The 12,269-nt window shown below is 51.2% G+C and overlaps 4 protein-coding genes and 1 non-coding gene across 5 annotated transcripts; 2 read left to right on the top strand and 3 right to left on the bottom strand.

The window, feature by feature from the left end:
* Window positions 1-2,568: 2,568 nt before the first annotated feature.
* On the bottom strand, window positions 2,569-3,925 carry BGZ61DRAFT_341490 (uncharacterized protein; the record flags this gene model as incomplete). Its single annotated transcript, XM_046239407.1, has 4 exons — window positions 2,569-3,008; window positions 3,088-3,180; window positions 3,344-3,791; window positions 3,872-3,925. The coding sequence occupies 4 exons, from the start codon at window positions 3,923-3,925 to the stop codon at window positions 2,569-2,571; spliced, it is 1,035 nt and encodes a 344-aa protein (XP_046110909.1).
* Window positions 3,926-5,516: 1,591 nt separating this feature from the next.
* Window positions 5,517-7,205, top strand: BGZ61DRAFT_527105 (uncharacterized protein; the record flags this gene model as incomplete). The annotated part of the gene is made up of 4 exons (XM_046253061.1): window positions 5,517-5,612; window positions 5,701-5,946; window positions 6,002-6,043; window positions 6,096-7,205. 4 exons carry the CDS (start codon window positions 5,517-5,519, stop codon window positions 7,203-7,205), a joined length of 1,494 nt encoding a protein of 497 aa, XP_046110908.1.
* Window positions 7,206-7,391: 186 nt separating this feature from the next.
* BGZ61DRAFT_441582 (Alpha/Beta hydrolase protein) lies at window positions 7,392-8,634 on the bottom strand. Its single transcript, XM_046244601.1, has one exon. It carries the CDS (start codon window positions 8,590-8,592, stop codon window positions 7,672-7,674), a length of 921 nt encoding a protein of 306 aa, XP_046110907.1. The 5' UTR covers window positions 8,593-8,634; the 3' UTR covers window positions 7,392-7,671.
* Window positions 8,635-10,126: 1,492 nt separating this feature from the next.
* Window positions 10,127-10,198, top strand: BGZ61DRAFT_t42. Its single transcript has one exon. It is a non-coding gene; the product is annotated as a tRNA-Thr (tRNA).
* BGZ61DRAFT_441581 (chaperonin 10-like protein) lies at window positions 10,179-11,889 on the bottom strand. The gene is made up of 4 exons (XM_046244600.1): window positions 11,670-11,889; window positions 10,834-11,612; window positions 10,724-10,775; window positions 10,179-10,659 (listed from the first exon to the last, which is right to left on the bottom strand). The coding sequence occupies exons 1-4, from the start codon at window positions 11,801-11,803 to the stop codon at window positions 10,557-10,559; spliced, it is 1,068 nt and encodes a 355-aa protein (XP_046110906.1). The 5' UTR covers window positions 11,804-11,889; the 3' UTR covers window positions 10,179-10,556.
* Between the last annotated feature and the right edge of the window lie 380 nt (window positions 11,890-12,269).

Below are 12,269 nucleotides of genomic sequence, written 5' to 3'. Positions count from 1 at the left end.
CATGCACTGCCGCAGGATAATTATAACGCACCACGTGGGGCCTTATTCCTGCATATTGTAACAAACTCTAACGGTCGATACGATACAGATACAACCCATCGGCCGAGACGGAGTTGCCGGCGGGATTTCCCATCCATGCATGTGGCCCGATCCGATCCCAGATTAGGACGACCGAAGCCTGCATAGCCCCGAATCTACCCCAAGTAGAGACGAAATTGTGCCACATAAGGAAGATTGCCTTTCTTAGGGTAGCCCGTAGAACAGCTGTGCCACTAGGTCCGTGTTCTCGGATCCCGTGGAACCTACTTGGTAGGTACTACCGAGTTGGCTGCAGTTGCTCTGTATAGTCTAGTGACTGGAAGATTTATGTAGGGAGGGCCTGGGCAGATTGACAGAAGTGTCGCTGTTAAGAAACTCCTCGATATGACTTGGAGTAGTCTACCATCGTTTTGGAGAGGCACATCTGCTGGTTGGTGATGCTGAGGATCTCGTCCGTGTCTGCGGGATTGGGTTGCTTTGTCGACCCGCAAATTGTGAAACATCCAGCCTGCGTCCGAGCGAGCGAGAACCCTCGGCCGGCCGTTCCGAACCGAGAACAGAGAAGTGGACATGTGAGAACGACTCCAGCACGAACGATTTGCCTGCCGACTGAGAGGATGAGGCTGCTTGAGGTTAGTGCTTTCCCTCGTAGGCAACCTCACAGAACATCTTTGCTATATTTCCAGCATATGTATGTAGCTACGCCCCTGAACCTGAAACCCAATGTCCAGCAGTGCAAATTATAGGGGCCCTGGTCTGTCCCATCACCGGCGCGCGCCGGAAGATCAAAGTATGATTAACAAAAAGTCGTACCAGGTCGGGAAGGTTGCGAATGGAACTGCAGTCCTATAATTACCAAGATTTAGTGATGGCGCCAGGGTTGGCGAAGGGCATATGGAGAGAGGCTTAGGCATAAGCTTGCGGAAAGGTCCCCTTTGGGACCCCTGAGGTAGGAATGCGACAGAGCTATTCGTTATCTTCAAGATCGGGAAGACAACACTTAGCAAATGTTTCCATCGCAGGCATCAAAAATTTAATCTAATAAGAGCACTCAGAGGAACAGTCATCAAAGTAATTATCGGACACAGGGCGTGACATCTGGTCATCCAAAATGCTGAGAAAAGGTTGCAAAGATATCGTGGATGAATGGAGAATATCTACCGGCAAGGGGCTCTAGTATCACGCGCACCTGGAGCGAGGACAAGAAGCTCAACACCATAAAAAAGCAACAAAAATAGATCAACAGTAGAAATAAGAATATAGAAACTCGAAAGACGGCTGAGAAGGGAGAACGGGAGTTGATGTCAGAGCTGAGGAATGGGTATGCAAAGCAAGAATTTGCTAACAACAAGCTGTTTGAAACGCCGACAGGAGAAGAAACGGGTTGCAATGCTGGATGTTGAAGCAACGCCAATTGAGAAACTGGTGGAGTCAATTCAGATGCGGACGGTACCCCACAAGCGCCGGAAGGCCATGAAGGCGGCAATTTGATTCTAAGATGTGCGAGATGCCTTCTGCATGGAAATCAAAAGGGGAGATGAGAGATGTTTAGGCGGGGCTCGTCGACTTGTGCCCAGAAAGGTGCCCGGAGCGGTCAGCCAAGAGGGGTAAGGAAAGGAGATTATGCCCCCAGCCTAACTTCTACTTTGGCTGGAGTTTACTGTACGCACGTGTAGATGCATGTTCAATACCGCGGAGCCAGTCTTGGGCATTCCTCGATGGAATGCTCAACCTGAATAGCGCGGCGTGACGATGGTCGTTGCGTACAGCATCATGTGCGACCAGGGCTTTTGACGTGATGCTCGTTGTCGGTGCTCGAACTTCAATTTTTATGATACTGAAATCTCGTTGACTCGCACATGATTCGGAATTCCCCTAACTTTAAGTCCCCTTCCTTTTACCTATTTAATGATTAGGCATTATCTCTTCTCGTCAGAGTAGCCGGCTTCAGTGATCCAGACCATATTTCTCTGCGCGCTGAACAATATTCTTTCCAACCATTCTGAGCTTTTATCTTTCCCGGTCTCATCACGTATTGCTGTTGCCTAATAAGCTCCCCGGCCAGTGTCGTTAAGAGGTGGAGGTTCAATCGTGGGTTTTCCCGCATACCAACTTCGCCCAGGGTTCTCTGGGAAACCAAGGCGGCTACCTAATTCTGACTTCTGGATGGGAAAATGTAATTAAATTCAGATAATGGCGCTTGGGGTTTGGGCTTGGACACTACCTAGGCATAAAGGTCGTTGCAAGCCACCTGGTCCTACAGCTCCTGAAGTGTAAATATTTGTACATGTGAATAAAGGCTCAATAGGAACAGGAATGGTACTTTGAAAGGAGTTGAGCCCTATGTTTAACAATATAATCTGGTTCATTTCAGCCGTCTAGTATTAAAAGTATGGCTTAATCTATAAGGAGGCAGAATAAATAGGATCTAAGAGATCGACTCTATATGTTCGCGCGTACGACTGGGCGGATGTAGCCATGCGCGATTGACTAAAGACCAACTCCCCGAGCGTTATCGACAGAGGGGAGTTAGCGAGTCTCGCGCGGCTGTCCTCCTGATATTCGGTGGACGTTGCCCATTTCGAACTCTTCCACGCTCTTGCTCGCCTTCGTTATTGCACTCCCCGCCCGAGGACTCGACTCGTACGTGACACTAATTTCGGTCGTCCGTGCGATGCCCTCTCCGCTGCCACTATCGCCATCCTGAGGGTTCCGGCCCAAAATACTGCTGTCACTTGCACCGTCTTGGTCCTTGGGTGCGGCTCGAACCGCCGTCGTCGTCGTGCGGGTGTAGAACCTTTCGGCGCTGTTGTCGCCCGTCTTGAGATACCCGCCAGCTCTCGGCGTCGAGTCGGTGCGCATTCGGACGTTGCGGACGAGGCTTCGGAGGACGGGGAGGCACGCTGATATGATGGTGACATTGGGTTCGGCCATGGACCATATCCAGAAGACTGCTTGATTATGAAAGTCTATGCGCAACGTTAGCATGAATCTGGATTGCGTCATAAGGTTTTATTAAATATCGTGAAGCAAGGTCAGTCTTCTTACATTCAGGGGATTGTAGGTCGATTAGCTTGTGGGCTTGGACGGCTTTCATCACTCCCATAATCCCAGCCAGCATACCCAAGCTCAACGCCAGAGCTATCCTGATTCTCTCGGCTCGTTTCATTTGTAGATTGAAGATCATCCTCCACGGTAGCATGGCGAGGACGAAGTCGCAGAGGGCGGAATACACTTGTCACCATCAAACCGCGTTAGGGCTCACGTTTTCACGAAAGTCTTGGAGAACAGACGGGGGACTCACGAGCGCTAAAGATGCTAAAAGTAATAGACTGGACCAGAGTCCAGCATCTGTCCCCTCCAATATGCGGCTGAACAGGGGCGCCACAGATTGCCTGCCACGTCGCGATGATGTGTACGAAAAACTGCAGGTTCATGGAGATGATGATCCCCCAGATGAGCTTTGCTTCCCAGCCCCCGGGCATCAATCGCAGCAGCGTTATTCCGAACGACGTCTTGGTCAGTCCAAGGGCGATGGCCTGTAGATTGTGATGGGCTCGCGCGATAGTAAATTTGCTCAAGCTTTCTGGGACCACCAAGACCACCATTAGCCAGGACAAGCAGCACGATGCCAGGAGAAGAAAGAACCACCCGGCGAGGAGGACCCAATCGTCCTCCTTGAGCCCAACGCCGACTTTTCGGAGTCTGCTGTAGCCTCTGAAGCCCATAAGGACGGTGGATAGCGAGAGAAGCTATAGAAAAGGTACTCGGAGCAATAAGCGTTCTGGTGTCTGGAAAAACAGGGGATCGGGACGGTTAGTGGAAAACTCACTGCCCATGTCGTGGCGTGCACAAGCGCTGAAGGAAAGTTCCCGTCAGAGTCCATGTAGTTCATCCTTCGCCCGATAATTGCGACCTGCGCCGGCTTGAATCGAATCACAGAGAGTCCCGAAGGATCAACAAGGCGACAATTTTCGCTCGCGATCGCGAGAGACAGTTGGGAGTGGATTATGAACAGATGGAGCCGCGCAGAAAGCCGCGAAAGAGCTTCGCCACTGCTTCGTACTACACAGTATGCTCGAGTCAGCAGAGGCGCCCCATCGGACCCTCTTGGATAATTCAAATGTTACATCGGCCCTCGGACTTGGTCATTGCGATTGTGGGAATTTGATGCGAGGTGTTGGTGCCGTGATCCTGCATTATAGCCGACAGGGGCCCTTGTCAAATGTGGGCGGCACATCCGAGATCTCTGTACGCGGATGGCCGGAAAAATAAGATATTTGCTAAACCCTGTCTCATCAGTGCCTCAAAGGCTGTGCCTTGATCCCGGCCCGTGTAACCCGAGTCATGACGGGGGTAGAAATACGAGCGGGAAGGGCGGAAATGTGGCTGAGAAAGGCATCTTCTCCCAGCACCAGAACACTATATCTTGACCTCACTTGTTCAAATCGACTGACAGTCCTACTTCGTATGGATACGGGTACTAAGCCACGTTCGGCAAGGTTAGAGGTATACAAATTTATATGTAAATGTGTGCTAAATACGTCGCTTTTACTTCGTACTAGGGTAGTTATTTTCGTTTAAACCTTATTTCTTTCTAAGCAAGCTCCCCTGTATCCTTAACCATTCTAATACCAGTAGAGAATATTCGGGGGTCGACAGGTCCTAAGCTATTCCTAGGCTAATTTGCTTTTGCTGAGGTATTACACTAGCTCCACCAGCAATAGAACAATCAAAGAGATATAGCTGTAGCTGCAGTCATTGAAGCAAGGAGGGTAAAGAGCAGCTAGTGCAGCTGGTCGATTGTACTCGCAGCGATCAAGGCCCAATCCTTTGCTCCGTGGGATAACGGCCACCTTATATCGGTATAGGAAGCAAGTGCCGTATTCAGCCTCAGCAGAAGAGAACAGCTACCCGAACTAAGTTGAACCCCTTCACATGGCCCGGATATTGTCTCTTCCAATCCAACGACAACAGCCAATCGGCGCTCGGTCTCGCAGCACGACTTTACCCCTGCCAAAACCAGTTGCGGCCATTCCTCAACCCACGCGATGGGAACAAGACCCGTAACAATTGAATCGAGCGGCACGCCGAGACCCTAAATCTACGGAGTCCCGGAGAAGATATCCGATCCAATAACAAGTGAAACTCTCCAACATTCGATTAGCTCGGTGGGGCCTCGGTGCAGGGGGATATCTTGACAAGTTGACCCCAGACGGCCCCACCACCCCAGCAGGTCAGCTCCAGAGGCATACTACGTACGCGGCACGACGTAGACCCTTGCCTGGCAGTTGAGATTTCTTGGTGGATAGATTGATGAATTGATGGCTGGATGGCTTGGAAACCGATAAAGGGCGTCGCCTTCGGCAATGAATCCTCCAGAGACAGATCCAGTCCAGTCTCTCCTGGATAGTCGCTCGTTTTGTCTGTGTCGTTGACCAAGTCACTCGTTTAATAATTAATTTGTGTCGTTCATCATGCATCTCAAGCCGCTTGCCGTGGCGTCCTTGGCAGTCTCTGCCCGTGTCGTTGCCCACCAGTATGCCATCTCGGCCTCGACCGGCTTCAAAGGTGTACGTCTTCCTCATCCAAGATTCTTGTTCCTCTTTCCTGAATAACCGCCCTTTCCTTTCCGCCCAATTGTTGATAAAGGAATGATAGTGCGATGCGCTCCTGGGTGCTGGCCTTGAAGATATTTTAGTCTTCCCCGAAGACGTCGCATACGAGGACAGTGTCTCGACCTACTACTCGTCGGAGAATCGCCGCCTTCGGCCAGTCTGTATTATGCAGCCTCTCTCAACTGAGCATGTCTCCAAGACGGTCAAAGCTCTGAGCGGGGTGAGCGGTGCCGGAAACTGGGACATTGCCGTCCGATCTGGTGGTCACAGCGACTATGACAACAATGCCGTCAATCGAGGTCACCATTGACCTGACCTTCTTCAACGAGACGAACCTTGTAAAGCGTGATACTAGTGAGTGGACGGGCAAGAGTATACTCACCAAAGTAAGCGCCACTCTGTTTCTTGGGGAGAGCCAGTAACTGACGAGTTGTTAAGTCTATCGCCCAAATCCGACCAGGGGCGCGATGGGGATCGGTAATGACCTACCTCGAGGAGTACAACCTGGGAGTTACAAGCGGCCGTTCAGCTTATGTGGACGTGAGCGGCCAGCTCGTCTCAGGCGGCGCTTCTTACCACACCCAGCTCTGGGGTCTATCGTGCGACAACGTCGTCAACTATGAAGTCGTCCTAGCTGATGGATCTATCGTTGAAGCGAATGCGAAGCATAACAAGGATCTCTACAAGGCTCTGAAGGGTGGCGGCAGCAACCTGGGCATCGTCACTCGCTTCGACTTGCGGACCTTCACTGTTCCCCCCTCTGGTGCCTTTGGAGGCCTGCTGTTCACCTCGTGGGACAACTTGGACGTCGTCAATCGGCAGTTCGTCGAATGCGCCAGCTCCATCGGCTCGGGTAACCCCGACCATCAGTTTGTCGTCTATCGAGCCGATGAGGGTAACCTTTCCGTCATGGTCATGGCGGTCAGCACAGACGGAGACGAGGATTCCTCCACATTCAACTCCTTCAACACTATCTCACTAACCAGAGACTTGAGGAAAAAGCAACCCATCAGCAGCATTGCCGCATCCATCGCCGATACTGGCGGCTCGCACTACATCCCATTCACCCTGACTCTCCAAGCCACCGCCGACATCATGAAGAAGGCCTCGGACATTTTTACAAGTCTGGCGCAAGACCTGTCAAACTCAAACATCCCAGTATCTCCCGCCTTTGTCTTCCAGCCTCTCCCAAAGAAGCTCGCTTCGGTCAAACCCGGCAACAACCTCCTCGCCCTTGACAAGAACCTGCCAGCCGATTCGATCCTCTTCGAGGCCAGAGGTACCCTGGCCGCTAGCGATGCCTCTTATGAAGGTGTCGTGCGACGCAAGATAGGTCAGGCGATCGAAGAGTTGAGGGCGTACTCTGCGTCGCAGGATGGCCATTCCGAGTACCTCTACATGAACTACGCCAACCCTGAACAGGATGTCATTGGATCGTACGGCTCGAAAAGCGCAAAGTTTCTGAAAAAGACGGCCGCCAAGTATGACCCGACCGGCTTCTTTCAATACCGCATTCCTGGCGGGTGGAAGGTCAATCGCGTGCTGTAATGGACAGAAAAGGTCAGGGGTTGAGAGTTGATAGAACCTGCTGTCAATAATTAGGTTGCCAGATAAATATGCTCGTAGCTCTATAAAATTAAAGATTTGGCGCACTATTGAACCGGCGGTACGGGCAGCAGACGGCAGCGCCTCGCCGAGTGGTTGGCTAGGACAAGAAAGGTCAAATAATAAGCAGGCAGGTTAACTGTCTCTGTGTGTCTGTCTGGCTAGGTGATAATGATCGATCCGTCATTCCAAGAACGCAATTAATTATGCAACCCGCACCTTATCAATAAGCTAGACCAGCCCATGAATCCCCCACATACTTTACTACGAAAGCCACGAGCTGGCATCTCTCAGCCATGTAATTGCTACACATATAACAGACATGGTGACTCAACTTCGAAACCAAAGTCTTTGCCGAGTAGTCTCGGATCCTCAGCACATCTCTTGCCATCAGTCGTCCACTCGCGACTTAGACCAAGTATTTCCCAAAGAACTCTACGAGCTTGGCACCAGCAACATCAACCTTGTCATACAAGTCAGCGTGCGTAGCCCCGTCAACAACAAACAGCTCCTTCGGCTCCTGGGCGCTTGCAACTGAGTCTTCACTGTACCACTTCGTGGCCGCCTTGGTCCCGGTGATGGCCAGCAACGGCCGAGGGCTGATCATTCGGTTCCAAGCAAAGGCATCGAAATTGGCCATAAGGTCCCAGCTGCGAGGCAGGCAGGTATTCGTAGCTCTCGGATGGTTTGCCCTCGACGTCCGGTAGTAGGAGGCTAGGTCCCGAAACGATTCCGGCATCTGGTCAGGCAGTGCTGCATCGAATTTGTCAGGCAGCATGTGGATAATGTCGACTTCTTCTCCTCCAACATCGCTATTGCGGTCCTTCGCGGCAAGCTGCAGCTGCACCTGTAAGTTGTCCATGTTGGAACTGTCCTTATCCAAACCCCGACGGGCCATTGTGCCAACGCAGACGGCAGCAGAGGTCGCTACAGCCTTAATTCTGAGATCGGTCTGAGCCGCGTAGGGGGCATAGCCGCCGGATGCGCAAATGCCGACAACGCCGATCTTGTCAGAATCGACATCTTTACGGCTGACAAGGTATGTGACAGCGGCTTTGATGTCTTCAACTCGCTGACCAGGATCTTCAAGCGCTCTTGGTAGGCCTTCGGATTCTCCTTGGTAGGCTGCATCGTATGCAAGGCATGAAAAACCGGCTTGGGACAGGACTCGGGCGTAGTTGGCGGGAGACTGCTCCTTGATTGATGTCCAGGGGTGACATAATATGACGGCGGCACCCGCTCGATCCGGAGAAGCCGAGACTGGAGGGTAAAAGTGAGCGGCCAACTTGTAGCTGCGAGAGACGAACGAAACCTCTGTTGGTTGCGACATGGTGTTTGTCTTAATTTCGCTTGAATTTAAAGACTCGGTAAGGTGATTGATTTGAATACTAAGTCGGAGTTTGCAACGAGAGACTGGGGGAGAGGCTTTTATACCAGTTCAGACAGAATTTTCAAACGCAGAAACCTCTATCCAGAAAAAGAGGAGAACCACGGTGCTTGAACATTCTTTGGGTATCACCGTTCCGTCATCCTGCTCATTAGCTCTACTCTAGCCAAACTTAACGTCAAAAAGGGGGGTTAAAAGAGCCACTAACCAGCGACCCCGACAGATACGCGAACGTCATCAGGGATAATACGAAAGCTGCTCCAAGACAATGGAGACTGGTGCGAAACGCTGGCAGCAACTCCACTGGTTGGTATCTCCGATGAAGATATCCCCGAATCCAGGAAGTGCAGTGGCTTGGCTATGATATTCGAGGAGTTATCAGAATTATCGCCGATGAACTACAATGCGACTAGGCGTTAAAAAGGTGGAGACGTTATAACTCCGCAAGACACCTTCAGAAGGTGGAGTCGTGATAACTCCGACGAGACGTCAAAACACCTCCAGTGATTTGCTAACTCTCATTAAGTCAGAAAGCCTCGACGTCTCGACTCTCTACAGATCCTTGTTGTGGAGACGTCGGGATTTGCGCTATCACCGAAGGTGTTCAGCCGACGTACTGCACGGACTTCTCGATAGGTGGAAATGGCTGAATCTGAGCACTTGCGCATCGTCTTTCAATGCTACTATTACTTCTGACAAGCTCTGCCATTCAGCCACAGCTTTGCATTCTATGAGAAATACGGGTTTAAGCTGGTGGATGAGAAGAAACTAGCAGATTTGAAGTGTTCTTCAAGTACATTCTATTACATGGTGAGGGAGGGACAGCACGAGCCGAAGATATAATGCAGTAGTCAAATGAAAGGTTGGCTTCTAGAGGACTGTCTCGAGGTAACAGATAGAAAGATGTATTATCTTGAGTGAAATAAACTAGTGAAGATGCTTCTATTTTAATGGAACTAGAATAGTTAAAGTAATATACAGTAAACAAGTTATATCAATAGCTGAGGAGCTAATGTCTCAGTATCAGCCAGTTCCACAAGCTAATATGTTGGACGTCTATCCGCTGGGTAATGGGACTTTAGCTCGGTCTAGGGTAGGGGTGTTCGGACTCTTGAAATTCACTCGACCGCAGCAGAGTCCTACTTATCCACACCTGGAAGTAGTAGGAGGAGGGCCCCATTGACTGTACTAAGCGACGGCAGTTGAAGATCTTACAGCATTTTCGCCAACTGGGTAAGGCTGCAGGGGATTATGTTTGATGCCAACAAGTCTTGCGTTGTTGCCAGGTGCACGGTTTCGAGAATTTCGGCTGCCTCTTGGCTATCCCAAATCATCCCTCCAGCACATTAACCGAAGTAGTGTAGTGGCTCTCAGCTAGATATCAGCATCTCTAGAAGATGACCCGATGAGAGTTAAGGGGGGGATAACATTGGCGTGCAAGCTATAGATTGCATCAATCTGGAGATGACTAATCATAGCCCCGTTGGCTAAGTGGTATAGCGTGTCACTAGTAATGACAAGATCACTGGTTCGATTCCAGTACGGGGCAATACAATGGCTAGACCATCCGGTTCCCTTTCTTTTTGCGTGAGGGAATGATTACGCTCAAGGGTTGACGAAGCAAGCTTCCTTGACCGAGCCCCGACTCGCTACGTGGAAGCAAGGGTTTCATTCACCACAGGGCGAGTGGTTCAGATTCATCTGATATCTAGCCTAAGTTGCATCATTGTACAGAGTTATGCCTATGGTACCTGGCCCAGGGATTTGTGGAGAGTTTGAATGTAGTCAAGACCATAGCTGAATTGTATCCAACCTTTTTGGCAGCACATACTGAAGAGACCATATGGGACTCAGTTCACCGTGTTAGAGAAGTGGTTACAAATGAAGTTCCTTTGCACCCCCCTAGCCTACTTGTCGGCAACAAAAATAACCTTGTGCGTTTTCATTTCATTAAATATTTCATAGCCTTGCACTGCCTCACTGAGTGGCATGATCGTCTCCGTCATAAAGCTGTCGCTGAGATTAGTGGCCATGCTATTGATCTCCCCTTCGAGGCAACGAGTGTGGGACTTACTTCAACAAGTGCTGCTTCTTCTCGAGCAGTTCGAGAGCCTCTGTAAATATACCTGCAACAGAAACTGGTTAGAGACTGAAAAGGGTGACGGTTGGGTGGTGTAGATGTACTTCTCACTGGGCATCTGCCCATCTTAATAGTCAAGTTTTTGCCGTACGCTTGATTTCCAGTCCATGGAATCTCGCCGTTGTGCACACCGACGCTCGAAATGATCCCCCAAGGGCGAAGTAGCTGGAATCCCATCTCAAGAGCCGAACTATGGCCCACAACCTCGATGACAGCATCGGCTCCACGCCCGTCTGTTAGTTCCAGGACGCGTTTAGAAAGCTCCTCCCGCTGGGTTTGGTAGTTCCAAGGCTCAGCACCCAGGCTCTTCGCGGTCTCTAGGCGGTCCTCGATGCCGTCGACGGCCAGCAATGCCTTGGGCTTGTACTCGCCTGCCGCGATCAAAGCGCAAAGGCCGACAGGGCCGCAGCCAATCACGACGACAACGCTCTCGCTGACAATCTTGGGCTTCAGCCCGCCGAGCGCGTTGGACGCCGCAAAGTAGCCCGTCGGAAAAATGTCTGCCATGAGACACAGCTTCAGGTCCTCGATGCCACTCGGGGCTTTCACCACGGTCGATTCCGCCAAAGGCACTCTGACGTATTCGGCCTGCGCGCCATCAAGCAGCGGGCAGCCAAAGAGGAGACACTTTTCGCATCTGGATGAGAACCCCTGCGTGCAGTAAAAACATGCCCCGCAGCTCACTGTGAACGGGCTGACGATGGGATCGCCGAGCTTCAGATTTCGAACGTCGGAGCCGATCTCATGGACGGAACCGGTGAATTCGTGGCCCATGATGAAGCCCGGTTTGGAGGGCTGGTGACCACGGAAGACATGGAGTTCGCTGGCCAAAGACGATTTAAGCGAGGGTGTTTCTCTGAAGAAGAACGATTCTACTTACCTGCCACATAATGCGGTGTATCGGACCTTGACGATGATGTCCTTGGGATCCTGAATGGTGGGGATTGGCCGCTCTTCCACCGCGACATTTTTCACCCCCTTCAAGACGACCGCGCGCATAGTTTCAGAGGGCATCGTGGACGTTTGGTAGGCCTGGGTTAGTGTGAAGATCCGAAATTGGTTGCACAACCCGGTCACAGTGGGATTGTATTTTATCCTGGTGATGGTGCATCGCCTGATGCTTGAGCAGACCTGCATCACACTGACTAATGGGCCTCGGCACCGGTTATCCTAACTCGGCCAGCTCCTCACCTCAAGTTCGCTAGATCTCATACGGAAACATGACGCAGCGGGGTGCGGGGTTTGCATTGGCGCTAGTTAATCATGCAGGATGATGAGGATGAAGTGCCACGAATTGTATTTCCGGAGCGCTACAGCTTGCTATCTCGGCTGTGGCCCTGTTTTATCGACAACAGCGTGTGCCGCAGCGTGTTAGTGCCCGATCCGCCGGGATCGGACTTAGCCCAGACCGCATGAGAAGAGCAGGATCGGATTGAGGAGATCCGAGAGCGGATGGCCCTCTGTGGCTAATTTTCAGTCC

The sequence above is a fragment of the Ilyonectria robusta genome, assembly GCF_021365365.1.
Source record: "Ilyonectria robusta strain PMI_751 chromosome Unknown BGZ61scaffold_2, whole genome shotgun sequence".
Lineage (NCBI taxonomy): Eukaryota > Fungi > Ascomycota > Sordariomycetes > Hypocreales > Nectriaceae > Ilyonectria > Ilyonectria robusta.
Note: the sequence above shows the minus strand (reverse complement) of the source record. Positions and strands in the feature narration are given on the sequence as shown.